General features: G+C 46.8%; 1 protein-coding gene across 1 annotated transcript in view; it reads left to right on the forward strand.

Moving 5' to 3' along the window:
• PRMT5 (protein arginine methyltransferase 5) overlaps nucleotides 1-24985 on the forward strand; it is a 37817-nt gene extending 12832 nt beyond the window's left edge. The window contains exons 5-17 of the mRNA XM_015823322.1: nucleotides 881-996; nucleotides 3154-3203; nucleotides 3283-3446; nucleotides 3589-3750; nucleotides 5405-5482; nucleotides 10010-10068; nucleotides 12133-12255; nucleotides 14546-14721; nucleotides 16129-16238; nucleotides 18909-19002; nucleotides 20876-20992; nucleotides 22903-22967; nucleotides 24596-24985. Of these exons, the coding sequence (XP_015678808.1) occupies nucleotides 881-996; nucleotides 3154-3203; nucleotides 3283-3446; nucleotides 3589-3750; nucleotides 5405-5482; nucleotides 10010-10068; nucleotides 12133-12255; nucleotides 14546-14721; nucleotides 16129-16238; nucleotides 18909-19002; nucleotides 20876-20992; nucleotides 22903-22967; nucleotides 24596-24748 (1467 nt within the window). The 3' untranslated portion in view covers nucleotides 24749-24985. The remainder of the gene's footprint in view (nucleotides 1-880; nucleotides 997-3153; nucleotides 3204-3282; nucleotides 3447-3588; nucleotides 3751-5404; nucleotides 5483-10009; nucleotides 10069-12132; nucleotides 12256-14545; nucleotides 14722-16128; nucleotides 16239-18908; nucleotides 19003-20875; nucleotides 20993-22902; nucleotides 22968-24595) is intronic.
• Nucleotides 24986-25000: the final 15 nt, after the last annotated feature.

Below are 25000 nucleotides of genomic sequence, written 5' to 3' on the forward strand. Positions count from 1 at the left end.
CCCTTATAATGACCGCCACCCCCCCGCCCCTACCCCGGGCCCTCGGCTGATGGAATGCTTGGAAACCTGGTGGGCATAGATCAACAAGGGGGACTCCCCCTTCCATGCCCAGCCAGGTCTCGGTGATACCCGCCAGGTCCGCTCCCCCCTCGTGAATCAGTTCTTGAATGAGGGGGGCCTTATTTACTACAGACCTGGCATTGCACAACATCAGCCGATGGGCCCTGGCCGGAGGATCTAAGGTCCCTGGAGATCGAGTGGAGCTCTGAGGATCGGAGCACCCACAAGCTTGTAAGTAGCGTGTGCGTGCTCCCAGAACCCGATATGGTCCTCTGCTCCCGCCATACCTGCCCCTCCCACTGACTACCTATCACACCACCCTCCGCCAGCCCCCCAGTTTCCTCCCTTACCATTCCGCGCCCCCCAGACAGGACTGGCCTTGGCCTCCGAGAGGACTCCCCTGGTTCCCCTCGTGCCAACCCCGAACCCCCTAAAAATTTAGAAAAGCACCCCTCTAAGAAGGCATGTAGTTTTCGCCTCCTTAGATCCCTCCCTACTGCCACTGGAACAGCTTGCCACCAGAAGCTGTGGCTGCTCCAACACTGGAGGCTTTTATGAAGAGACCTGGACAACCGTTTGGCCAAAATGGTCTAGGGCAGGCAGCCAGCGTGCCTGGCTGAGGAATTCTGGGAGTTGAAGTCCACAAGTCCTAAAAGGGCCAAGTTTGAAGATCCCTGGTTTAGGGTCTTCTGCCTGAGCCGGGGGTTGGGCTAGAAGACCTCCAAGGTCCCTTCCAACTCTGTTATTCTCTGTATTATTCATACATATGTAAACCTACCCACCGCAGATTTAAAGGTTCCTTTTCTCTCTCCTGTGCCAGTTCTGGATGCGAGTCCCGCTGTTGGCCCCCGAAGACTTGAGAGATGACGTGATTGAAAACGAGGCCCTGCCGGCCGGGGACGAGGACTGCACGGGCGAGGAGAAGACCTGGCAGTGGTAAGTGAGAAGTCTTTTTAAGAGTCCAAGGATGTTTGGCCGATGTTTGAAATACGAGATGAGTTGAACGGTCACATCAAGTTTTTCTCAAGCGGGTTTGAGTAGCTACTCAGCTGCAGAGATGGTCCTCGACTTAACGAGCACAATTGGGGCCCAGAATGTCGGCTGTTAAATGAGTTTTGCCCCGTTTTCATGGCGTTTCTGGCCACCATGGTTAAGTGGATCACTGCAGGGGATAAGTTAGTAACCCTGTCGTTAAACGAATCCGACTTCGCTTGTCAGGAGGTCGCAAAATCATGTGACCCCGGGACGCTGCAACAATTATCAATACAAATCCTTCATTGTCAAAGTACAACACGTGTACAATGAGATTGGCTGAGCCTCCCTTCGTGCACCCCCCCATCACAACTCACAATGACAACAAACACACAATCTTACTGCGCCATCTGGATTTTGGTCACATGATCACGAAGATGCTGCAAAGGTCGTAAGTGTGGAAAAGGGGTCATAAGTCACTTTTTCAGTGCCCTTTCGACTTTGAACGGTCACTAAATGAACTGTCGTAAGTTGAGGACCACTTGTATGGGACGAGTCGAACAGTAAAATCAAGTTTCTCAAGAACTTTGAATGGCTACTGAGGTGTAGCGATAGTCCCACAGCTGGGAAAACCAGAATTTCTGGTTCTAGGCCAGGCCACGATTAAGTGATTCGCACCCAATTTTGCGGCTTCTTTTTCGCACGGCCGTTAAGCGAATCACACCATCGTTAAGCGAATCACACCACCGTTAAGCGAATCACACCGCTGTTAAGTGGATCCAACTTCCCCCATTGACTTTCCTTGCTGGAAGCCAGCTAGGGAGGGCGCAAATGGCAACCACATAAGGTGCTGCAACCGTCGTAAGCACGAGGACCGGTTGTAAGTCCCTTTGGTTCAGTGCCCTTGCAACTTCGAACGGTTGCTAAACGAACGGTTATAAAGCGAGGACTGCCTGCATTCCTTAGGAATAAGTCTTGCTGGATCAGAACTAAGGTGCTGAATTCAATTAATTCACCGCTGTAATATAATTTATCTTGAAAGAGAGAAGTCAGTCAAATGTGGCCTTGGGTTATTCTCTTAAAATCCATGTGTCCCTATTTGACAGTACAGGTTAGTCCCCGTTTAGTGACCGTTCGAAATTAACCACAGCACTGAAAAAAGCGACTTGTGACTGTTTTTCCCACTTAACGACCGTCGCAGCATCCCTGGGCTCAACCTTCAGACGCTTGGCATCTGACATACATACGACGGTTGCAGTGTCCCGGGGCCATGTTAATCCCCTTTTTTGCACCCTCCTGACAAGCAAAGCCCCTGGGGAAGCCAGATTCATTTAACAACCGTCTGATCACCTTAACGACCGCAGCAGTTCACTTTACAGGAAAGGTCGTAAAATGGGGCAAAAACTCACCAGACGGTCTTGCTTAGCAGCCGAAATTTTGGCCACCATTATGGGTCGTAAGGCGAACGACTTCCTTTATTTATTTTGAGTGTTTCCTCCGTCAGAGGAAACGGCCTCGAGGCGCTACTTTTTGGCAGCTTTGAAACACAACCACACAACAAATCTGTTAGTAGTGTGAGGATTGTTTGTGAAGTGGGTATTGCTTATTATTCCAATTAGTGAGTCATCTCCTGGCGATTATCACCCCACACCTGCTAATTTTGTGAGCCCTTTCTGGCAAAAAGAGAGAAAGAGAGAGAGGGAGGGAAGGAGAGAGAGGGGAAGAGGAGGGAGTATGGGAGAGAGATAGAGGGAGGGAGAGAGGGAGGGAGGGAGTGGGAGAGAGGGAGAGTGGGAGGGAGAGAAACGGAGGGAGTGTGGGAGGGAGGGAGTATGGGAGAGAGGGAGAGGGAGAGAGAGAGGGAGGGGTGTGGGAGAGGGAGGGAGAGAGAAGGAGGGAGAGGGAGTGTGGGAGAGGGAGAGAGAGAGAGAGTGTGGGAGAGAGAGGGGGAGGGAGAGAGGGATGGCGGGAGTATGGGAGAGAGGGAGAGGGAGGGAGGGAGTGAGTGAGTGTGGGAGAGAGGGAGGGAGTGTGGGAGGGAGAGAGAGAGAGAGAGAGAGAGAGGTGATTGGTGAGGCCAGTCTTTCTTGAGTGCCCCAATTAGCTCCCTTCTTTTCGCAGGTGGCACAGCTTCCGAACATTGTGCGACTACAACAAGCGTGTGGCTGTGGGTAAGTGCCGAGATGCAAGGTTCCCGCGCCATTTCGCTTCCTCCCGCCGATAAACTCTTTTCTGTTCCGTTCTTGGCAGCGCTGGAGGTGGGCCCAGACCTGCCATCCAATCACGTCATCAACCGCTGGCTGGGCGAGCCAATCAAAGCAGCCATCCTACCCACCAGCATCTTCTTAACCAATAAGAAAGGGTTTCCTGTTCTTTCCAAAATGCATCAGCGTCTGATCTTTCGCCTGCTTAAAGTAAGTCTTTTTTTTCCCCCTATCTCTGTTGGGTTCGTCCTCTTTTCGGTCCAGCCAATCTCTCTCTCTCTCTCTCCCTCACGCCCTCCCTCCATCCCTCCCTCCCTCTCCGGGTGAACCTCTTATTTTCCCCCTCATTCAGCTTGAGGTGCAGTTCATCATCACAGGAGCCCACCACCATCCGGGAAAGGAATTCTGCTCCTACTTGCAATACTTGGAGTATCTCAGCCAGAATCGGCCACCTCCGTCTGCTTACGAGCTTTTTGCAAAAGGTTACGAAGATTACCTGCAGTCTCCGTTGCAGGTGAGTCTCCCCTTCTTGGCATGGTGGACCGAACTTCAGAAAGATTTGGGGTCTAGAATATCCCCAAGGGAAAGGATCCCGCAAGGCATTTAAATCCCGAAAGGTAAAACTTTATTGGATACACCAACTCGGAACCGAAGAAGCAAAACCAGCTCTGGTTTTCCCGCGCGAAAGCTTGCTTAGTTAAACAGTAGATTCCCTTTGACTCCACCTGCTGGGTGTTCACATTGTCCAATAGTAGGGGTCGGCAACCTTAAACACTCACAGAGCCACTTGGACCCGTTTCTCAGAGAAAAGAAAACACTGGGAGTTGCAAAAGTTGCGCGGGCGCATGTGCGCGCGCACACACGCACACAGGAGGGGAAGAACTTGATTGAAGAGTTTAATTAAAAAGAAATAGAGGCTGCTGTGCATGAGTTCTCTCTCTCCCTCCCTCCCTCCCTCTCTTTGTCTCCCTCCCTCCCTCTCTCTCTCTCTCCCCCCCTCTGATCTTCTGCTCATCTGGCAAGCTGGCTTCACGCTGTCCTCCAACAAGCTGACACACATTCTTATTGGGCTGGCTCCCTCCTGCCCTTGGTCTGCCAGTCTTCTTCCCCCACTGTGTGTGTGTGTGAGAGAGAGAGAGAGACAGAGACAGGGAGAGAGACAGAGAGCTGCTGCTTCCTGCTTTCTGTTGCTTCCTGCTTTGATGCAGCGAAGGCAGGAGCCCCGCCCAATAAGCTTGTCAGCTTGTCGGAGGACAGCGTGAGGCCACTCTCTTTTTTACACACAGACGCACAGATGCAAATAGAGAGAGAGAGAGGGAGAGAAGGGAAGCGCAAGTTCCTCTCTCTCTCTCTCTCTCTCTCTCTCTGTGCAAATGGCGGCTGGGAGCCGCAGGAGAAGGCTCAAAGAGCCACATGCGGCTCTGGAGTCACGGGTTGCCGACCCGTGTCCAATAGTAATGCTTCTTTTGGTTATGGGAACAGTCCACTTCTCCTTTGAGCACCTGCATTAGTGACCTTGGCGTTCTTACAGGCTCTCACGGTCTGTGAATTCTGTTTCCTCCCCTCACTTTCTACCCCTCCCTGCTTTTCTATGGCAAGTTGATTAACGTTAGAAGCTAGCGGGCATCATACCGGCTCAATCTTGACCATGTCTTAAATTACAGGTAGTCCTCGATTTACGGCCACAATTGAGTCCAAACGTCCCGCTGCAAAGTGAGACAGCTTTAACAGCTGTGAGAAGTATCCCCGTTTTACGACCTTCCTGCCGTGGTTGCTAAGTGAATCACTGCAGTTGATATGTTAGTAAGTGAATCTGGCTTCCCCTATTGACTTTGCTCATCAGAAGGTTGTAAAAAAGGGGATCGCGTGACGCCAGGGACGTCATAAATACGAACCTGTTGCCAAGCGTCCGAATTTTGATCACGTGATCCCGGGGATGCTGCAACGGTCGGAAGTGTGAAAAACAAGTCCTTTTTTTCCAGTGCCTCTGTAACTTCGAACGTTCGCCAAACGCACGGTCATTAAGTCGAGGACTACCTGTATTCAGAATTATCTCAAATAGTGACGAGGGAAGTTGAATTCCACAGTTGTGCTCTGCCAATTTGCTTCTTGCCTTCTATGGATTATCCCCGATTCAAATGCCTCTCCTTGGTTCTTGATCCCAACAGCCCTTGATGGACAATCTGGAATCCCAGACTTATGAAGTTTTTGAGAAGGACCCCATCAAATATTCCCAGTACCAGCAGGTCAGTTGTCTAAGAGGTAGAGGCGGCGATTTGCTGAAATAATGAAAAAGTCTACAACAGACGTCCCCAATCTTTCGCGGTTTGGCGTCCCAGGGCGGGAGGAGGGGGCAAAGAAGGGATGGTTTTGTGGGGACGGAGTTTGTGTGTACGAATGCAGGCGCGTGTGCACAAACACCCATTGCTCGTGTGAGCGGTGCCATAAGTGCTTGCATGAATGGGGCCGTGAATGCCCGCGACGCTCGTATGAGGGGCTGCGAATGCCCATGACACTTGCATGAATGGGGCGGTGAACACTGCGATGCTTGTGCGAGTAGGGCCGCAAACGCCTGCGACGGTCATGCGAGTAGGGCCCTGTGATGACCCAGGGCACAGCACAGAGGCAATGCAGTCAGCTGGCAATTCAAACAGTTCTTTTATTGCTCCAAATTTCCCCCAAATGCTCCCACGTTTGCTGGCAAGCCTCTCAACAACAGAACACACACACACCTTCAGCCGACTCTGGCTGAAGGTAGGTAGGTTCAGATACAGTCTGATTAGCATAAGGAAGTACTCAAGGCCCTAGAGATAACAAGGAAGAAAACATAAACTGAACGAATCTGTTTGAATCCGAGCAGTTTTCAAAAGAGAGAATCCGAAATACAGTCCGACAGTCAAAGTTTCCAGGTTTTCAAACAGAAGTCACAGAACAAGAGATCAGCAGCAATACACAACACTCCAAGGAATCAGCGTTTGTTCCCGACAACTGCCTCTCCCCACAGCGTCTCCTTAAATCTCAGTCTCCAGGTGTGCCTTGTGGAGAGGGGCGGGACGCTCTACTACTGAGTAGTAGCTGAGCCTGCCCGCGTTGTTCCCTCCTTCTCTCCACTCTCCGTGCTCTAGGATCAGGAGGGGGTGGACCTTGCTCATCGCCTGAACTCTGCCTCTCCTGTTCCTCCTGTCCCAATCCTGAAGATCCCTGGCCTGCCTCGGCCTGCTCTTCCCCACATTCCTCTGAAGCCCCAGACCCCTCGACCTCCATAGGGTCCCGTTCCAGCTCATTTTCCTCCGCAGATTGAGGCTCAGACGAAGGCATGACAGGCCCCAAACACGTGCGACGCTTTGCAGCGACGCTGGCACGACTCAGGCTTTGCACACCTGTGCCCAAGCCAGCCACTCACACGGCCCGGTGGTCAATAGACGGGCCAATAGCCCACAGGTTGGGGGACACCCTCCCGGTCTATAAGACTGGCACGAAGCATTAAATGAAGGTGCAACCGATGGGTCTATAGCAAGGCTTTTCAACCAGTGGTAGGGGGACCACCTGTGGTACATTGGCACCTGGCAGGTGGTACGCGACCATCCTAGAAAAGTGGTAGCGGGGGAGGGGAATGAGCTGAACCGGTGGCAGCGCCGCACAAGCCTGAGCGAGAGATGGCTGGAGCTGCAGGGCTGTCAGGGCTCAGCGGAAGCGCCAGAATCAGTGCCGCTTTCCAACTGATCGGCGCTTCGGGATTGTCAGGGTTCAGTGGAAGCTCCAGGATCAGCGCCAGGCTCCAGCTGGAGCTCGGCGCTGATCCTGGCGCTTTTGCTGAGCCCTGAAGAAGCACCAATCAGCTGGAAAGCAGCGCTGATCCGGGCGCTTCTGCTGAGCCCAGAAGAAGCGCCGATCAGCTGGAATGTTGCAGCATCTCCAGGGTCTTGTGATTTACATTCAGATGCTTCGCAACTGATTTATATTTATGATGGTCACAGTGTCCCAGGGTCATGTGAAGTGACCAAAACGTGCTGCAACCACCCAGCAGACGGGGGGAATAAAAACCAAACACCCCACCCCACCCCCGCTGCCAATCCTCAACAGAAATGCTCACAATGAAAACCTCGGACAGGAGGAAGAGCGCCGCTGGGCGGGTAGGCAGGTGTCTTGCTCGGCTGTGGCTTGGGGGGCACTTTTTTCAGTGCCTTTTTTTTTTGTCATCAAGTCTTTGACACCTTGCTAGGCGACTGGTGGTACTCGGATATTGCCATATCCTAAAAGTGGTACAATGGGTGAAAAGGTTGAAAAGCCCTGCTCTATAGGACAATTTGCCGCAGACAACTCACTACGCGTAACTCGTTGCGGGACATAAATTACTCTTAATATCAAAAAAAACAAACAAACCCACAAACGTTGGAATAGAACCACGAAAGAAAGGATGCAATAGGAGGGACAGAATGAAATAGGAATGGCAAACTTTTAAATTTATTTATTTATTTATTTTAAAGAATTAAATAGAATTGTTACTTTGTCCCGCGGCGAGTTAGCCATGGTGAGTTGGCGGTGGCAAGTTGTCCCGTTCCCGCAACTGATGGCTGAGAAAAGAGAGGATCAGGGTTGCAGTAAGGAGGAGTTGATTTGAGTAAAAATCAAAGGCTAAAGCACCCTCTGCCTGGGAGGGAAGGGACCGGCGAGGGAAGGAAAGGGAGGGAAGGAAAGAGAAAGGACGGAAGGCGCTTGGATTGTGTGTTGCTTCAGTTCTCACCCCTCGCCTCCTTTCCTTCTTCCTCTTCCTCCGTCTGCGCTGCACGTTCCCACAAGTAGCTGCGCGCCTTGCGGACTTTTCCCCCAAAGACGCGAGGAAACGTGAGACGGGAGGTTTGCGCGCACGCCAGACCCCAGCCCAAAGCTAGTCGAAAAATCGGGCCCTGCTGGAGTGCACGCGCTTCCTTTACTGCTGCTCCTCCTGGCGAGAGATCTGCAGCTCGGTCTCTCCTACTGCTCAGAGCTAATCTTGATTTATTTTTCTTTATTTAGAACATGTATAATGTATAATGCCGCCTACTCGCACGTGGTGACTCCAGGCGGCTTAGAGAGCTATAAAAACACTCTTGTCAAAAGAATGAAAAATAACCAGAAGAAAAATAATAGAATTATATAAAATAAGAAACACCCCCCACCCCGGCGACAACACACATTCATTGTTGTTAGTTGTGAAGTCATGTCCGACCCATCGCGACTCCATGGACCACGTTCCTCCAGGCCTTCCTGTCCTCTACCATCTTCCGGAGTCCATTGAAGCTCACGTCTGCTGCTTCAGTGTCTCCATCCAGCCCCCTCGTTCTCTGTCGTCCCATTCTTCTCTTGCCCTCCATCTTTCCCAGCATCAGGCTCTTCTGCAGTGAGTCCTTCCTTCTCATTAGGTGGCCAAAGTACTTGAGTTTCAACTTCAGGATCTGGCCTTCTAAAGAGCAGTCAGGGTTGATCTCTAGGACTGACCGGTTTGAACGCCTTGCAGTCCAAGGGACTCGCAGGAGTCTTCTCCAGCACCAGAGTTCAAAGGCCTCCATTCTTCGGCGCTCAGCCTTTCTTATGGTCCAACTTTAATACTAGCCGTTTAATGGGTTACAGCCCGCTCTGGGTTCCCCAGATCCGCTAGCAGAACCACATCTTCAGCGCCTTCTGAAAGAGTGTTAGAGTTGGGGGCAGTCTAATCTCGGGGGGAGGGAATGATGTTCCAGAGAGAGGGAGCCACCACGGAGAAGGCCCTCCTTCTGGGTCCCGCCAGATGCATCTCCTTAGGGGACGGGACCCACAACATTCTCTCCTCCCTGTTCTAATGGGTCGGGTAGAGGTGACCGGCAAGCTTCAGATAACCTGATCCCAAGCCATGAAGAGCTTTAAAGGTGACAACCAACAACTTGAATTGTACCCGGAAACAAATCAACAACCAACGCAGCTTCCTCAGAAGAGGTGACTGTCAGAGCATGCAGTCTTATTGCGCTGAGATAACCCAGGAGTAAATACAGTAAACAGTGGTCTATATTAAATGGTAGTTTATCTTACACTATCTACAATATCATACACCAGGAACAATATACATATACGTGGTAATACAACAGGATCCAACACATAGCAGTTACAGCAGGAAACAGACAGAGTGAGAGAGAGAGACACTCCAGCAAAAGCCTTCCCTTTTATACTCAGGCTCTTAAAGGGATACAGACCCTGCTTGCTCTTAAAGAGACACAGACCCTGCTGAGTCATTCCTATCATTGCATCATCCACCTGACATTACATTACATCATTACATAAGCTATTTAGCTATTAAATTAATACCTTGGCAGTGACACATTTGCACACCGAGGTCTGTACAAAACCTGCATCATTTTGCACCAACTGGAGCTTCCGGATGCTCTTCAGGGGCAACCCCATGTAGAGTGTGTTGCAGTAGTCAAGACGGGTTAGGGTGATAGGGTGAAGACTGTGATACATAGTCTTACATGCAACTGGCCCTTTGAAGGCAGCCATAATGCTTGTGTGACTCTCAGTATTCTAGGTCAGAGGTCCCCGACCTTTGGGGCACCAGGGACCGGTTCCGTGGAGAGTGGTTTTTCCGCGGACCAGAGGGGTGCGTGGTTTTGTGTGCTGTCTGCATCTCGCGGATGGGGTTTTGTTTGTGCGGTCCGGTTGCTGGCATGCCGCGGCCCGGTACCGATCCACGGACCGGGGTTTGCAGACCCCTGTTCTAGACAGGGAAAACTAAAGTTGTTGTGTTGCTTTTCTCTGTTCAGGCGATATACCGGTGCCTCTTGGACCGTGTTCCCGACGAGGAGAAAGACACGAATGTCCAGTGAGTAGGAACCCCAACGTGGAGGCACGTGTGTGTGTGTGTGTGTGTCACAATCCTTGGACGTAGGTTGCCAAAATGTGTCAGATACATCTGCCACCTCTTTGCCGCATTTCAACCCTCCTAGAAAAGTGTACCACGTAGTCCTTGACTTAACGACCGTCGTGGAAAGCCTGCCCATCATGGTCGTAAGTTGGGAAGGTTGTAAAACTCTCACATTTTTGCCGTGGTCATTAAGCAAATCCATGGTCACAAAGCGAACCCTGCTGTGGTCAGTGGTTTGCTACAGGCCAGTTTTGCTGACGGTTGGAAGCAAATTGTTGTCAAAGGCGGTCATGTAACCACGGGACGCCCCCAATGGCTGTAAAGACGGGCTGGTTGCCAAGCAACCAGATTGTAGTCACGTGACTGCGGGAGACAACCGTCACATCTTCAAATATGGATGGTAGGTCTGTCGTAACTTGGAGCAGTTGCTAAGCAACCAATCGCAAGTCAAGGAGTTGACTTGGGACCGGTTGCTGAGGAATTGTTTGAAGTTACGACGGACTTACCGTCCTTGACTTGCGACTAATTGCTCAGAAACTGTTCGAAGTTACGACGGACCCACTGGGGGAGGGGCTACCTGCATCAGGGATGCAAGGGTACCTGTCAATCATCCTGGGTTCCTTTCATTAAATAATATTAATGAATACAAGGTAGTCCTCGATTTATGTCGACAGTGGAACCCAAACTTTCGGCTGCCAAACGAGGCAGTTGTTAAATGAGTCCTGTTCCATTCTACTATCTTTTTTGCCACAGTTGTTAAATGAGTTGCTACGGTCGTTAAGTGAATCTTGCGGTCGTTAAGTGAATCTGGCTTGACTTTGCTTGTCGGAAGCTCCGTAGGAAGGTTGCAAATGACAATTTCGGGAATCCGGTTGCTGCAAGCACCACAAACACACAACAGTTGTCACCCAAATTTGAAACCCATGACTGTGGGGGGAATGCTACAATGGTCATAAGTGTGAGAACTGGACATACGTCCCCTTTTCAGTGCCGTTGAACTTCAAACAGTCATGAAACAAAATGGTTGTGAGTCGAGGGCCACCCATAATAAGCTGAAACGTGGCCTCTCCCTCAATTTTTAATCCTTTTTTTTTTTCTGTAGGAAAGCAATAATGTCACAGGCAGTCCTCGACTTACCACAGTTCCTTTAGTGACCGTTCAAAGTTACAGCGGCACTGAAAAAAAGGAAATTACGACCATGTTTCACACTTAATGACCGTTGGCAGCATTCCCCCCGCGGTCACGTGATCAGGTTTCTGAGGCCCGACATCTGACTCGTATTTACGACGGTCGCAGCATCCCGGGATCACGTGATCCCTCTTTTGTGACCTTCTGGCAAGCAAAGTCCATGGGGGGGAAAGCCCGGTTCACTTAACGACCATGTTCCTCACTTAACTGCAACGATTCACTTAATGACTTTGGTAAAAATGGGGCAGAATTCACTTAAACTGCCGTCTCGCTTAGCCACAACCGAAATTTAGGGCTCCGTTGTGGTCGTAAGTCGAGGACCGCCTGCTCACCCCTTCTGGTCTCTGGAACACAACATCGCCCAACACAACTCCGTCCAGGATGTGTGTGATCCGAGACAAACTCATTTAAAAAAGGCAGCTGGGCAAACACCACAATGCAAAAGTCACCTTTTTAATTAGAACTCACTTTTAAGCACGTTCTCCACACACACACACACACACACACACACACCGCCAACTCCCCTTTTTTAACGAAAGGAGTGAGACCAGTCACTCGTTCGGCTTCATTTGCTGCCGGTGCTTGTCGCCCAGCGGGCGGGCGGGCTTGTGTTTGATTGTGAGCGGAAACACACTTTTTGGCCCTGCGACAATCACGACAATCACTCAATTGCTCGTTCGCCAGCTGGGCTGCCCCCTGTTTTTAGCTGGATTGTCCCCAGTGGGGCGCCAGCTTAGCCCGGCCCTAATTAGAGATAACGGCATGTTGTTTTTTTGTCGTCTCCTTGTCTTGTGTTCCACGCTTCTCCCTGTTTGCTTTTGATCCAACCTGCAGGGTGGTGATGGTGTTGGGGGCCGGTAGGGGTCCTCTCGTCAACGCCTCCCTCCGAGCGGCCCGCCAGGCCAACCGGCGCGTGAAGATTTACGCCGTGGAGAAGAACCCCAACGCTGTGGTGACGTAAGTTGGTTCTTGACTTCGTGTCCTTGGCGTGAAGCTCTGGTTCCAATGGGGTGGGGGGGCTCAGGGCGGGGGGAGGAATCTGCCTGTGGGTGTCATTGTGCAGGAAAAAGTGTTTTGGGGATAGCCAGCGTGGTCTAGGGCAGGGGTAGGCAACCTTGGCTCTTTTATGACTCGTGGACTACGACTCCCAGAATTCCTGAGCCAGCCATGCTGAGGGGAAAGGGAGAGGTTTCCAAGCTGAGCCATGCTGGCTCAGGAATTCTGGGAGTTGAAGTCAACGAGTCATGAGGGGGCCATAGTTCCCCCATGCTGGCTCAGGAATTCTGGGAGTTGAAGTCCACGAGTCATGAAGGGGCCAAGGTTTCCCTCATGCTGGCTCAGGAATTCTGGGAGTTGAAGTCCACGAGTCATGAAGGGGCCAAGGTTTCCCTCAGGCTGGCTCAGGAATTCTGGGAGTTGAAGTCTACGAGTCATGAAGGGGCCAAAGTTTCCCTCAGGCTGGCTCAGGAATTCTGGGAGTTGAAGTCCACGAATCATGAAGGGGCCAAAGTTTCCCTCAGGCTGGCTCAGGAATTCTGGGAGTTGAAGTCCTCGAGTCATGAAGGGGCCAAAGTTTCCCTCATGCTGGCTCAGGAATTCTGGGAGTTGAAGTCCACAAATCATGAAGGGGCCAAAGTTTCCCTCATGCTGGCTTAGGAATTCTGGGAGTTGAAGTCCACGAGCCTTGAAGGGGCCAAAGTTTCCCTCATGCTGGCTCAGACAGAGGAATAAGGAGCTGATTAGAGCTAGGACAGGGCTAGGCCACCTTGGCTCTTTTATGACTCGTGGACTACGACTCCCAGAATTCCTGAGCCAGCCATGCTGAGGGGAAAGGGAGAGGTTTCCAAGCTGAGCCATGCTGGCTCAGGAATTCTGGGAGTTGAAGTCCACGAGGCATAAAAGAGCCAAGGTTGCCTACCCCTGGTCTAGCGGCAAAGGCTAGAAGCCAGGAGAATGGGAGTTCTAGTCCTGTCTTAGGCATGAAAGCTGGCTGGGTGACTTTGGAGCAGTTGCTAGGAGACAGCGAGTTCTAGTTCTGCGTTAGTCACAAATGCTGGCGAGAGGACCTTGGGCCAGTCACCAAGAAACTGGAAGTTATAATCCCACCTTAGGCAGGATAGCCTTAGGTTGATTTGGATCCAATCACCAGGAGACTGGGAATTCTAGTCCTACCTTAGGCAGGAAAGCCACAGGGTGATTTGGACCCAATCACCAGGAGACTCAGAATTCTAGTCCTACCTTAGGCAGGAAAGCCTTAGTTTGATTTGGAGCCAATCACCAGGAGACTGGGAATTCTAGTCCCACCTTAGGCAGGAAAGCCACAGGGTGATTTGGAGCCAATCACCAGGAGACTGGGAGTTCTAGTCCTACCTTAGGCAGAAAAGCCTTAGTTTGATTTGGAGCCAATCACCAGGAGACTGGGAATTCTAGTCCTACCTTAGGCAGGAAAGCCACAGGTTGATTTGGAGCCAATCACCAGGAGACTGGGAGTTCTAGTCCTACCTTAGGAAGGAAAGCCTTAAGTTGATTTGGAGCCAATCACCAGGAGACTGGGAATTCTAGTCTTACCTTAGGCAGGAAAAGCATTGGGTGATTTGGGGGCCAGTCACCAGGAGACTGGGAATTCTAGTCTTACCTTAGGCAGGAAAAGCATTGGGTGATTTGGAGGCCTTGTCACCAGGAGATTGGCAGTTCTAATCCAAGAATTGAGAGTCACACATCTGGGGAGGGCACCGTGGCGAGAGAAGACTGATTAATCTTGCGTTTTGCGGCTTAGCTATTGGAACCATTGCAAAGTGCAGTGGGGGGAAATTTACCCATTAGCATCGTGGTTTCTTTCCAATCCAGTTTGTCCTACCGGGAACCCAGGGGATAAGATGGGGTATTACATGCACTTCTGAAGTGGGGCACAGAATTTTTAAAAAATGTGCTCAGACAGCACTTCCTTTTTTTCCCTCCTTTCCTGATCCAAAGGTGATGGATGAAGCCAGGGGTCTTCAAACGTGGCCCTTGGATGACTCGTGGACTTCAACTCCCAGAATCCCCCTCAGCCAGCTTGGAGAGCAGTCTCTCGTCCTTTCCTCTCTACCTCTAGCTTCTGGGGGAATGGAAGATGAATATTTAATCGTATTTAATATTAGTCTGCTCTGCGGGCAGTTTTGTGGAGAGAAAGTCTTCCACATGATCGAAGGTGCTAGTCCCTTTGACCTGCCTCTACGTCTTCCCGCGCTTTCCCCCCCCCCTCCAGTCTGGAGAGCTGGCAGTACGAGGAATGGGGTTCCCAGGTGACGGTGGTCTCCCGGGACATGCGCGAGTGGGAGGCCCCCGAGAAAGCGGATCTGATGGTGTCGGAACTGCTGGGCTCCTTCGCCGACAACGAACTGTCCCCAGAGTGCCTGGACGGGGCAGAACATTGTCTGAAAGGTGAGTCAGAAAAAGAGACTATGGAAGCTTTAAAAAAACGACAGTTGGGGTCAGAAATATTTAGAATATTTACATACCACAGGGAGTCCTTAAACCAGAGGCAGAACTTCCACTGTTGGGCAAGGCAGTTCTTAAGGGATTCGTGCCTAGTATTATTTTATTTTTATTTTTTATTTTGTTTTATTTTTATTTTACCATTTTGTATTTCATTATATTTCATTTATTTCGTTTATTTGTTTCTTTTTAATTTAATTTATTTTTGTTTTCTTTTTATTTTATTTCACTTCATTTTTTTTATTGTTTTATTGTGTTTATTTTATTTTAATTTATTTTTTATGGTTTTATTGTTTTTGTTTAATTTATCTCATTTGTTATTGCTTTATTATATTTTATTTTATTTTAATTGAAATTTTTTCCTTTATTATTTTTTCTTTTAATTGAATTTTTTTCATTTTTTATTTTTTATTTTATTTATTTTAATTCATTTTTATGGTTTTATTGTTTTTGTTTATTTCATTTTGTTTTATTACATTTTATTTTATTTGTTTTTACGTTTTATTTATTTTATTTTAATTCATTTTTATTTTATTGTTTTTGTTTATTTCATTGTATTGTTTTATTACACTTTTATTTTATTTCATTTTTTGTTTTATTGTTTATTTTATTTTATTTTAATTTCATTTTTTTTCCTTTCTTTTGTTTTTTATTTTATTTTAATTTCATTCATTTTTTGTTCTATTTTTTATTTTGTTTTATTTTTTATTGTTTTTGTTTAATTTATTTCATTTTTTATTGTTTTATTACATTTTATTTTATTTTAATATTATTTTTTTCTTTTATGGCTTTTTATTGTATTTTAATTTAATTTATTTCATTTTTTGTTGTTTTATTTATTTTTTATTTTATTTTTCTTAATAAAATTTATGGGCCACCCATCTTACCACATAGGGTAACGTTGGGCGGTTTACAATCCTGATCTTTTTTGCCGTGGTTCTTAAGTGAATCACCACAATCATTAAGCGAATCACGGGATTGTTAAGTGAATCTGGGCTCCCCCCCCCGATGGAATTTGATTGCCAGAAAGCCAGCTGGCAAGGCTGCAAATGGGAATTGCATTTGCAATCCCAGCGTGCTGCAACTGTCACGGGTACATGCCAGTGGCCAAGCAGCTAATTTTTGATCACGTGACTGTGGGAAAATGCCGCAGTGGTTGTAAATGCAAGTATTGGTTGTAAATCGCTTTTTTGAACCTTGAATGGTCACTGAATGGTTGTAAGTCAAAGACTACATGTAGTAATAATGCCGTGAGCCAACTGGAAGGCCTGTTGATTAGTTGAGCCAGATAGATTCAACGTCTTATTTTAATTGCAAGTGACTGATGTGTCTTTGCTTTTTCCCCTTGCACAGAGGGAGGGGTGAGCATCCCCTGTGATTATACCTCTTTCTTGGGCCCCATCTCATCCTCCAAGCTTTATAACGAAGTGCGGGCCTGTCGTGAGAAGGATCGCGATCCTGAGGTGAGGGGGTCCCCAAATGTGTTCTTTGCTAGAAACAAATTAAAATCTGTTTGGAGAAATAATAATAATAATAATAATAATAATAATAATAATAATAATAATAATAATAATAATAATAATAATAATAATAATAATTAATAATAATAAAAAAGTTGGAAGGGACGTTGGAGGTCATCTAGTCCAATCCCCTGCTCAGGCAGGAAACCCTATCCCATTTCAGACAAATGGCTGTCCAGTCTCTTAAAAACTTCCAGTGTTGGAGCATTCACCGCTTCTGGGGGCAGGTTGTTCCACTGGTTAATTGTTCTAACTGTCAGGAAGTTTCTCCTTAGTTCTAGGTTGCTTCTCTCCTTGGTTAGTTTCCACCTGTTGCTTCTTGTCCTGCCCTCAGGCGCTTTGGAGAATGGCTTGACTCCCTCTTCTTTGGGGCAGCCCCTGAGATATTGGAACACTGCTATCCTGTCCCCCTTCGTCCTTCTCTTCATTAAACTAGACATACCCAATTCCAGCAGCCGTTCCTTATATGCTTTAGACACCAGTCCCCTAATCATCTTTGTTGCTCTTCTCTGTACTCTTTCTAAAGTCTCAACATCTTTTGTACATCGCGGTGACCAAAACTGGATGCAGTATTCCAAGTGTGGCCTTACCAAGGCCTTGTAAAGTGGTATCAACACTTCATGTGATCTTGATTCTATCCCTCTGTTGATGCAGCCCAGCACTGTGTTGGCCTTTTTGGCAGCTGCAGCACACTGCTGGCTCATATTTAGGTGATTGTCCACTAGGACTTCGAGGTCCCTCTCACAGTTACTACTATTGAGCAAGGTACTCCCTATACTATACCTGTACATTTGTTTTTCTTGCCTAAATGTAGAACCTTACTTTTTTCACCATTGAATTTCATTTTGTTAGATAGCGCCCAGTGTTCAAGTCTATCCAGATCCTCCTGTATCCTCAGCCTGTCTTCTGGAGTGTTGGCTATTCCTGCCAGCTTGGTGTCGTCTGCAGATTTGATGAGTTCCAATTGGGCGTGGGTGGGGGGGCTGCGGTGGTAACAGCAGACTGGGTGGGACTAAAAAGTTCAATCAATCAATTCCAACTTTGCGAGATCTTTTTTTTTTTCAGTTGAAATTGATTGATTGAACCTTTTTTTCTTTTTGCACACAGCAGCGGAGGCCTAAAGCGAAAAGGTTTTATAAAAACCCCTCGTCCTTCTCTTTGTTAAACTAGACATACCCAATTCCAGCAACCGTTCCTTATATGTTTTAGCCTCCAGTCCCCTAATCATCTTTGTTGCTTTCTTGATCTCTTGAAAAAAATAAAAAGTAGGGCTTTTCCCAAGGAAAAAAATATGTATGCAATAAAGGTCAGGTTAAAATTCCTAAAAATTAAAAAAAAAATGTTCTATTGATTTAACATACACTTTAATATTTGGTAAATGTCGTGTTGTCTGGGTTAATGTTTAAAAAACAATAACAATTAATTTCTATAATTCTATAGTCCATATAATAGCTTGACTTGATTTCCTCTTCTTCCAATAATATTCTCTTTTGCCAATCTTAAATGAATACAGGTCTTATTTAAATAAATGACGATTAAATATAAACATTTGTCTCATGTTTCTGCAGATAACAGCCACATCAATATAAAGCTTCTTTTCATTGATCATCTTGATGGCCTCATCGTAAATCCTGTTTGCAAAATTCTCATTTAAATTTGTTTTTCCCACAATATTCAAAACATTTTTACTGGTTAAGATTTTCTCAAAATTAGTTACACTTAGGTGTTTAAGTCTTTTTTCTCATACAAGCCATCACATTTTTACATTTCTTGTATCATAAAACAAAATAAGAGCAAAAAGGGGGGGAAAAAGACAAAACAGAAAACATTTCTTTTATATAAACCATCCCAACATTTTTATATTTCTCATGTCAAAAAACCAAACACAAAAGGGAAAAAAAGAAGGCATATTATATTACTTTAAGGGCTCATCCCTCTTAAACTAATCTTCATTTATATTCACAATCTTTTTATTACTTTAACCACATTCAAACAAATGTTTAATTTTTAAATAATCCCTCTGGTAATTTCCATCATCTAATTTCTTAATTCTCACTTTAGCCTTTTTTTTTTTTGCCCAACATCTAAAATTCCTAAAATTATTTACTGTCAAATATTAGGTGTATTCAAATAATCAAGTTATTTCCGTTAAAATAACATTGTTAAAATAATGAAGGATCTCGTGTCTCAAAATGACGTATATAATCAAATATACGTATTTTGTAATTAAATCTCCTAATTTAAATACATCCTTTAGATTTGCAGGGTGCCCCGAAGAATTTTTAAATTTAATTTTATTAATGATACGAAACAAAAAGGAATCTCCAGCAGTATACAGAATCGAACATGTAGTATACTCCATCCTACACGTTGAAGAGAAATCGTTACAAACCTTTAATTTGATCCTTAGAGACAAAGGGAAATTGGAACCTTTCTATTAAAAAAGATTTGGGAATGGCATCTTCCAGTAGCCCTGATGATGTTCCCTAGGTGGGTTGTGAAACGTCTGCAAGAAAGAAAAAAAACCCAAGCTCAGAGCGCACTTTAACCCTAACACATTTGGCATTTTAAAAATCTGTTTTTATTCTGTTTTATTTCGTGTTTTCTTCCCAGGCTCAATTCGAAATGCCGTACGTTGTTCGTCTTCACAACTTCCACCAGCTAGCACCGCCAAAAGCCTGTTTCTCCTTCAGACACCCCAACCCAGGTAGGGACATTGCTTTTGGAGAGCAAAATACCATATGGTGTTGTGGAAAGGGATACTTGCCTAAACTAGATTGTTAGTTGTCTAGATCGGGGTTTTTCAACCAGTGGTACGCGTACCACTGGTGGTACTTTAGCACCTGGTAGGTGGTACGTGACCCCTAGCCAAGTGTAACGGGGGAGGGAACAAGCTGAAGCGGCTCTACATAGGCCTGGAGAAGATCAGCTGGAGCTGCAGGGCTTGGCAAGAAGCCCCAGGATCTACGCATGCGGCTACATCCATCCCCGGATGAAAAAAGGAGGAGGAGGATGGAGAGAGGAGAAGCTATAAAAGGGGCAGGTTTCGGCGGGAGAGGGAGAGAAAAAAAAACACAGAGAGAGAAGAGAAAAGGCTTTTGTTAGTGAAGCAGTGAGGCGACAGCGAGCGAGTGGCCTTTGCGGGAGAAGTGTGAGTGAGTGAAAGAGAGAGCGAGAGCGGCTTTTGGGAGCAAAGTGCGTGTGAGTGAGAGAGTGAGAGACCAAAGGGCTTTTATGAGCAAAGTGTGAGTGAATGTGAGAGAGAGAGAGAATGAGTGGCCTTTGCAGGCGAAGTATGAGTGAGTGAAAGAGAGAGAGAGAGTGCGGCTTTTGACAGCAAAGTGTGTTTGAGTGGAGAGCGAGAGAGAGACCGAGGGGCTTTTGTGAGCAAAGTGTGAGTGAATGAGAGAGAGAGAGAGAGTGCGGCTTTTGACAGCAAAGTGTGTTTGAGTGGAGAGCGAGCGAGAGACCGAGGGGCTTTTGTGAGCAAAGTGTGAGTGAGAGAGAGCGAGAGAGTGGCCTTTGCGGGCAAAGTGTGAGTGAGTGAAAGAGAGAGAGAGAGAGCGGCTTTTAAGAGCAAAGTGTGTTTGAGTGGAGAGCGAGAGAGAGACTGAGGGGCTTTTGTGAGCAAAGTGTGGGTGAATGAGAGAGAGCGAGAGAGTGGCCTTTGCAGGCGACGTGTGAGTGAGTGAAAGAGAGAGAGAGAGTGGCTTTTAAGAGCAAAGTGTGTTTGAGTGTAGAGCGAGAGAGACTGAGGGGCTTTTGTGAGCAAAGTGTGAGTGAATGAGAGAGCGAGAGAGTGGCCTTTGCAGGCGAAGTGTGAGAGAGAGAGAGAGAGAGAGCGGCTTTGAGAGCAAAGTGTGTTTGAGTGGAGAGCGAGAGAGAGAGCGAGGGGCTTTTGCGAGCAAAGTGTGAGTGAATGAGAGAAAGTGACCTTTGCAAGCAAAGTGTGAGTGAGTGAGAGAGCAAGCAAGGGGCTTTTGCGAGCCAAGGGTGAGAGAAAAAGGAAAAAGGGAGGGGGAGAAGGGAAAAAGAAAAAGCATTGACTTCTGACTTCCTCTGTTGCAGTAGAAGAAAGCATTAACATTGAACCCAACTTTTTACTTTTCCATAACATTATAAACTAGCCATTTCTATAACAACAAATGAATCTAACCAGTAAAGCCCAAAATACCCCCCCCCTTTTTTTTTTTTAGTCATCAAGTTTTTGACACCTTGCTAAGCACTGGTGGTGCTCGAATATTGTCATGTCCTAAAAGTGGTACAATCTGTGAAAAGATTGAAAAGCCCTGGACTAGATAAGAAGAAAGGCTGGCTTTAAAAAAAAAAAAAAACTTTACTAGAAAACCTGGGTTAACCCACCCACAGCAAGCCATCTTCCACTCTGTTAAAAACAGCTGGATTTGGCTTGGATATTTTATCCTTGTTTTCTTTAGAGCAGGCGTGTCAAAATGCTGGCACACGGGCCGTGTGCATCATGCCGAAACCGCGCCCATGGTATGTCGCGGGTTTGACATGCCTGCTTTAGAGCCTCTGGGTGTCCCATGATACCTTTTTGCCTTGTCTTTTCTCTCTTACAGACCCTCTCAAGGACAACAACCGTTACCAAACGCTGGAATTCCAGGTGGACGTGAATACGGTGCTTCACGGCTTCGCCGGCTACTTTGAGACGAAGCTATATGGCGATGTCACACTCAGTACGTTAAGTGAAGCCTCAAGACGGGAGAGGAAGAGTGGGCCCTTCCCCTTTATTATTTATTACATTTATACTCGTATATAATAATAATAAAGTTGGAAGGGACCTTGGAGGTCATCTGGTCCAACCCCCTGCTCAGGCAGGAAACCCTATACCATTTCAGACAAATGGCTGTCCAGTCTCTTCTTAAAAACTTCCAGTGTTGGAGCATTCACCGCTTCTGGAGGCAGGTTGTTCCACTGGTTAATTGTTCTAACTGTCAGGAAGTTTCTCCTTAGTTCTAGGTTGCTTCTCTCCTTGGTTAGTTTCCATTCGTTGCTTCATGTCCTGCCTTCAGGCGCCTTGGAGAATAGCTTGACTCCTTCTTCTTTGGGGCAGCCCCTGAGATATTGGAACACTGCTATCATGTCCCCCCTCGTCCTTTTCTTCGTTAAACTAGACATACCCAATTCCAGCAGCCTTTCCTTATATGCTTTAGCCTCCAGACCTCTAATCATCTTTGTTGCTCTTCTCTGTACTCTTTCTAGAGTCTCAACATCTTTTTTACATCATGGTAACCAAAACTGGATGCAGTATTCCAAGTGTGGCCTTACCAAGGCATTGTAAAGTGGTATTAATACAAAGCCCATCGCACTATCCAAAGTGATTCTGGGCAGCTTACAATGTAATAAAAATACAGAAAAAAATAAAATTACAAGGATTGGTTACAAGTAAAAACCGCAGGCTTGAGTGGAGTCGGGGGATGTCGCACCAGCCACCACCTTTTTGATGCATCTCCATCAAAGGTACAAGTACAGACTGGGCAAGACCTGGCTCAAAAACAGTAACTGTGAGAGGGACCTTGGACTCCTAGTGGACGATCGCTTGACCGTGAGCCAGCCGTGTGCAGCAGCAGCTAAAAAAAGCTAATACAATCTTGGGTTGTATAAATAGAGGCATAGAATCAAGATCACGCGAGGTATTAGTACCACTGTATAAAACCCTGGTGAGGCCAGACCTGGAATACTGTAGCCAATTTTGGTCACCACATCACAAAAGAGATGTTGAGAGTTTGGAAAAAATTCAGAGAAGAGCAAGTAAGATGATCAAAGACCTGGAGAATAAAACATAGGAAGAACGGCTGCAGGACTTGGATTCGGCCAGTGTAAAGAAAAGAAATAGGGGTGACATGATAGCAGTGTTCCAGCATTTGAGGGGCTGCCACAAAGAAGATGGGGTCAAATTATTCTCCAAAGAATACAAATTAAATTATTATTATTATTATTATTATTATTATTAAAGCACCTGAAGGCAGGACATGAAATAATGGTTGGAAACTAATCAAGGAGAGAAGCAACCTGGAACTAAGGAGAAACTTCCTGACAGTGAGGACAATTAACCAGTGGAACAGCTTGCCTCCAGAAATCGTGGGCGCTCCATCACTGAAGATTTTTAAGAAGAGGCTAGACAGTCACTTGTCTGAGACGATATAGGTTCTCCTGCTTGAGCAGGGGGCTGGACTAGAAGACCTCCAAGGTCCCTTCCAGCTCTATCCTATTCAAGGCCAGAAGGGTGGGTGGGGGCCTCACCCTCAGTGGCAAGATGTTTCAAAGGGCAGGGGCCATGGCACAAAAAAGGCTCTTCTCCTAAACCAGGGGTAGGCAACCTTGGCTCTTTTATGACTCGTGGACTTCAACTCCCAGAATTCCTCAGCCAGGCATACTGAGGGGAAAGAGAGATGTTTCCATGCTGAGCCATGCTGGCTCAGGAATTCTGGGAGTTGAAGTCCACGAGTCATAAAAGAGCCAAGGTTGCTTACCCCTGTCCTAAACCCTTCGTTATAGTTGCCTCGATGCTGCTGAATCCCTAAAAACAACCTTCCTTCCTTCCTTCCTTCCTTCCTTTCTTTCTTTCTTTCTTTCTTTCTTTTAGGCATCCGGCCTGAGACTCACTCACCTGGCATGTTTTCGTGGTTCCCTATATTCTTTCCCATTAAGGTAGGTTTTTGTTTTTGGTTTTTTTGTTGTTTTTTTAAAAAATTCCCCTCATGAGAATAAATCTTTTGTCAGCAGTTATTTGAAGATTTTTCACCAAGGAAAACTATTAACAAAATGAAACTTTTAATATGCAAGGGTTTTACATTACAGGTAGTCCTCGTCTTAACGGCCACCATTGGGCCCGAAATATTCCGTGCCAAGGGAGACATTGGTTAAGCGAGTTTTGCCCCATTGTGTGACCTTTTCGGCCACCGTTGTTAAGTGAATCACTAAACGGACTGTTGTAAGTCGAGGACTACCTGTATAAGCAAGAAAAAGCTGTAGGAGCGAGCTTTGTTGAGCTGCCCTCCTGCCTGGTTGCCTTCCATCTCCTTTCCTAGTTGATTGATATTTCCGTCATTTATTTCCTCCAGTAATTGGAGACTGAAACATATGAAGAACGGCTACGGGACTTGGGTTTGGCCAGTCTAAAGAAAAGAAGAAATAAGGGGGACATGATAGCAGTGTTCTAGTATCTCAGGGGCTGCCACAAAGAAGAGTGGGTCACGTTATTCTCCAAAGCACCTGAGGCCAGAACAAGAAACAATGGTTGGAAACTAATCACAGAGAAGCAACCTGGAATTAAGGAGAAACTTCCTATGAGGACAATTAACCAGTGGAATGGCTTCCCTCCATCACTGGAGATTTTTAAGAACACGCTAGATAGTCACTTGTCTGAGATGGTATAGGTCAGGGGTAGGCAATCTTGGCTCTTTTATGACTCGTGGACTTCAACTCCCAGAATTCCTGAGCCAGCCACGCTGAGGGGGAAAGGAGAGGTTTCCAAGCTGAGCCATGCTGGCTCAGGAATTCTGGGAGTTGAAGTCCACGAGTCATAAAAGAGCCAAGGTTGCCTACCCCTGGTCTAGGGACTCCTGCTTGAGCAGGGGGCTGGAGTAGAAGACCTCCAAGATCCCGTCCAGCTCTATTCTATTCTAAAATGATAGATAGATAGATAGATAGACAGACAGACAGACAGACAGACAGACAGACAGACAGACATGATAGATAGATAGATAGATAGATAGATAGATAGATAGATAGATAGATAGATAGATAGATAGATAGATAGATAGATAGATTAGTAGTAAAGAAGATAATGATAAATAATAATACTGCAGCCATACTACATGGGTAAATATGCATAGACATTAGACAGCAGTGTAAGAATTAGGTGTTTATTGGAAATGAGTTTGAATATTTATTTATGTAGAAAATTCATATTGCCGCCTACTCGCACGTGGCGACTCAAGGCGGCTTACAAGATACAAAAACTGTGCTTTAAAAAGAATAAAAAATAAGGAGAAAAATATCAGCCCACCACCCACCCCAGCGACAACACAGATTCAAACTAACCATTGAATGGGCTTTAGCTTCCCAGGCCCAGGTGGCAGAACCAGGTGTTCAGCAAATAATTTAAACATATTTGTGTTCCTATGACCTCTCTACTTCTGTATGGAAACATGCTGGTGGGACTGACTCTGTGGTGGAGGTCTGACTCTGTGGGACCTGACTTTGTGGGGGTGGGTGAAGTAATGTTTATCTGGCCCGGAATGATTGTGGTGCTAGTAATGGTGTCCCACCCACAGCAACCCATGACCGTGCAAGCGGGCGAGAAGATCCGAGTAGCCTTTTGGCGTTCCAGCAACTCCAAGAAAGTGTGGTACGAGTGGGCTGTGGTTTCCCCCATGTGTTCGGTCATCCACAACCCCACGGGACGTTCCTACACCATTGGACTGTGAGCAGGAGTTCGATCCGTGTGTGTCCCCCCCCCCCAGCCCACCATCGCTCCGGCATCGAGACCACAAGGAAGCTTCTTCTGCTTTGCACTCGGGACAAGAGAGAGACTGATTTTTCTACGCAAAGTCACAAGGTCTCCACCATTTGCTGGTTTGCAGGTTGGACTCAAAAGTCTTTAGCTTGGCTGCTTCCACCTGCCTCGATCATGTTTTCCGGTCGGTGAAATTTCAATAAAGTTTGCTGAAATGTGTTCT

Source organism: Protobothrops mucrosquamatus, unplaced genomic scaffold, assembly GCF_001527695.2.
Source record: "Protobothrops mucrosquamatus isolate PMUCROS unplaced genomic scaffold, P.Mucros_1.0 scaffold1835, whole genome shotgun sequence".
NCBI lineage: Eukaryota > Metazoa > Chordata > Lepidosauria > Squamata > Viperidae > Protobothrops > Protobothrops mucrosquamatus.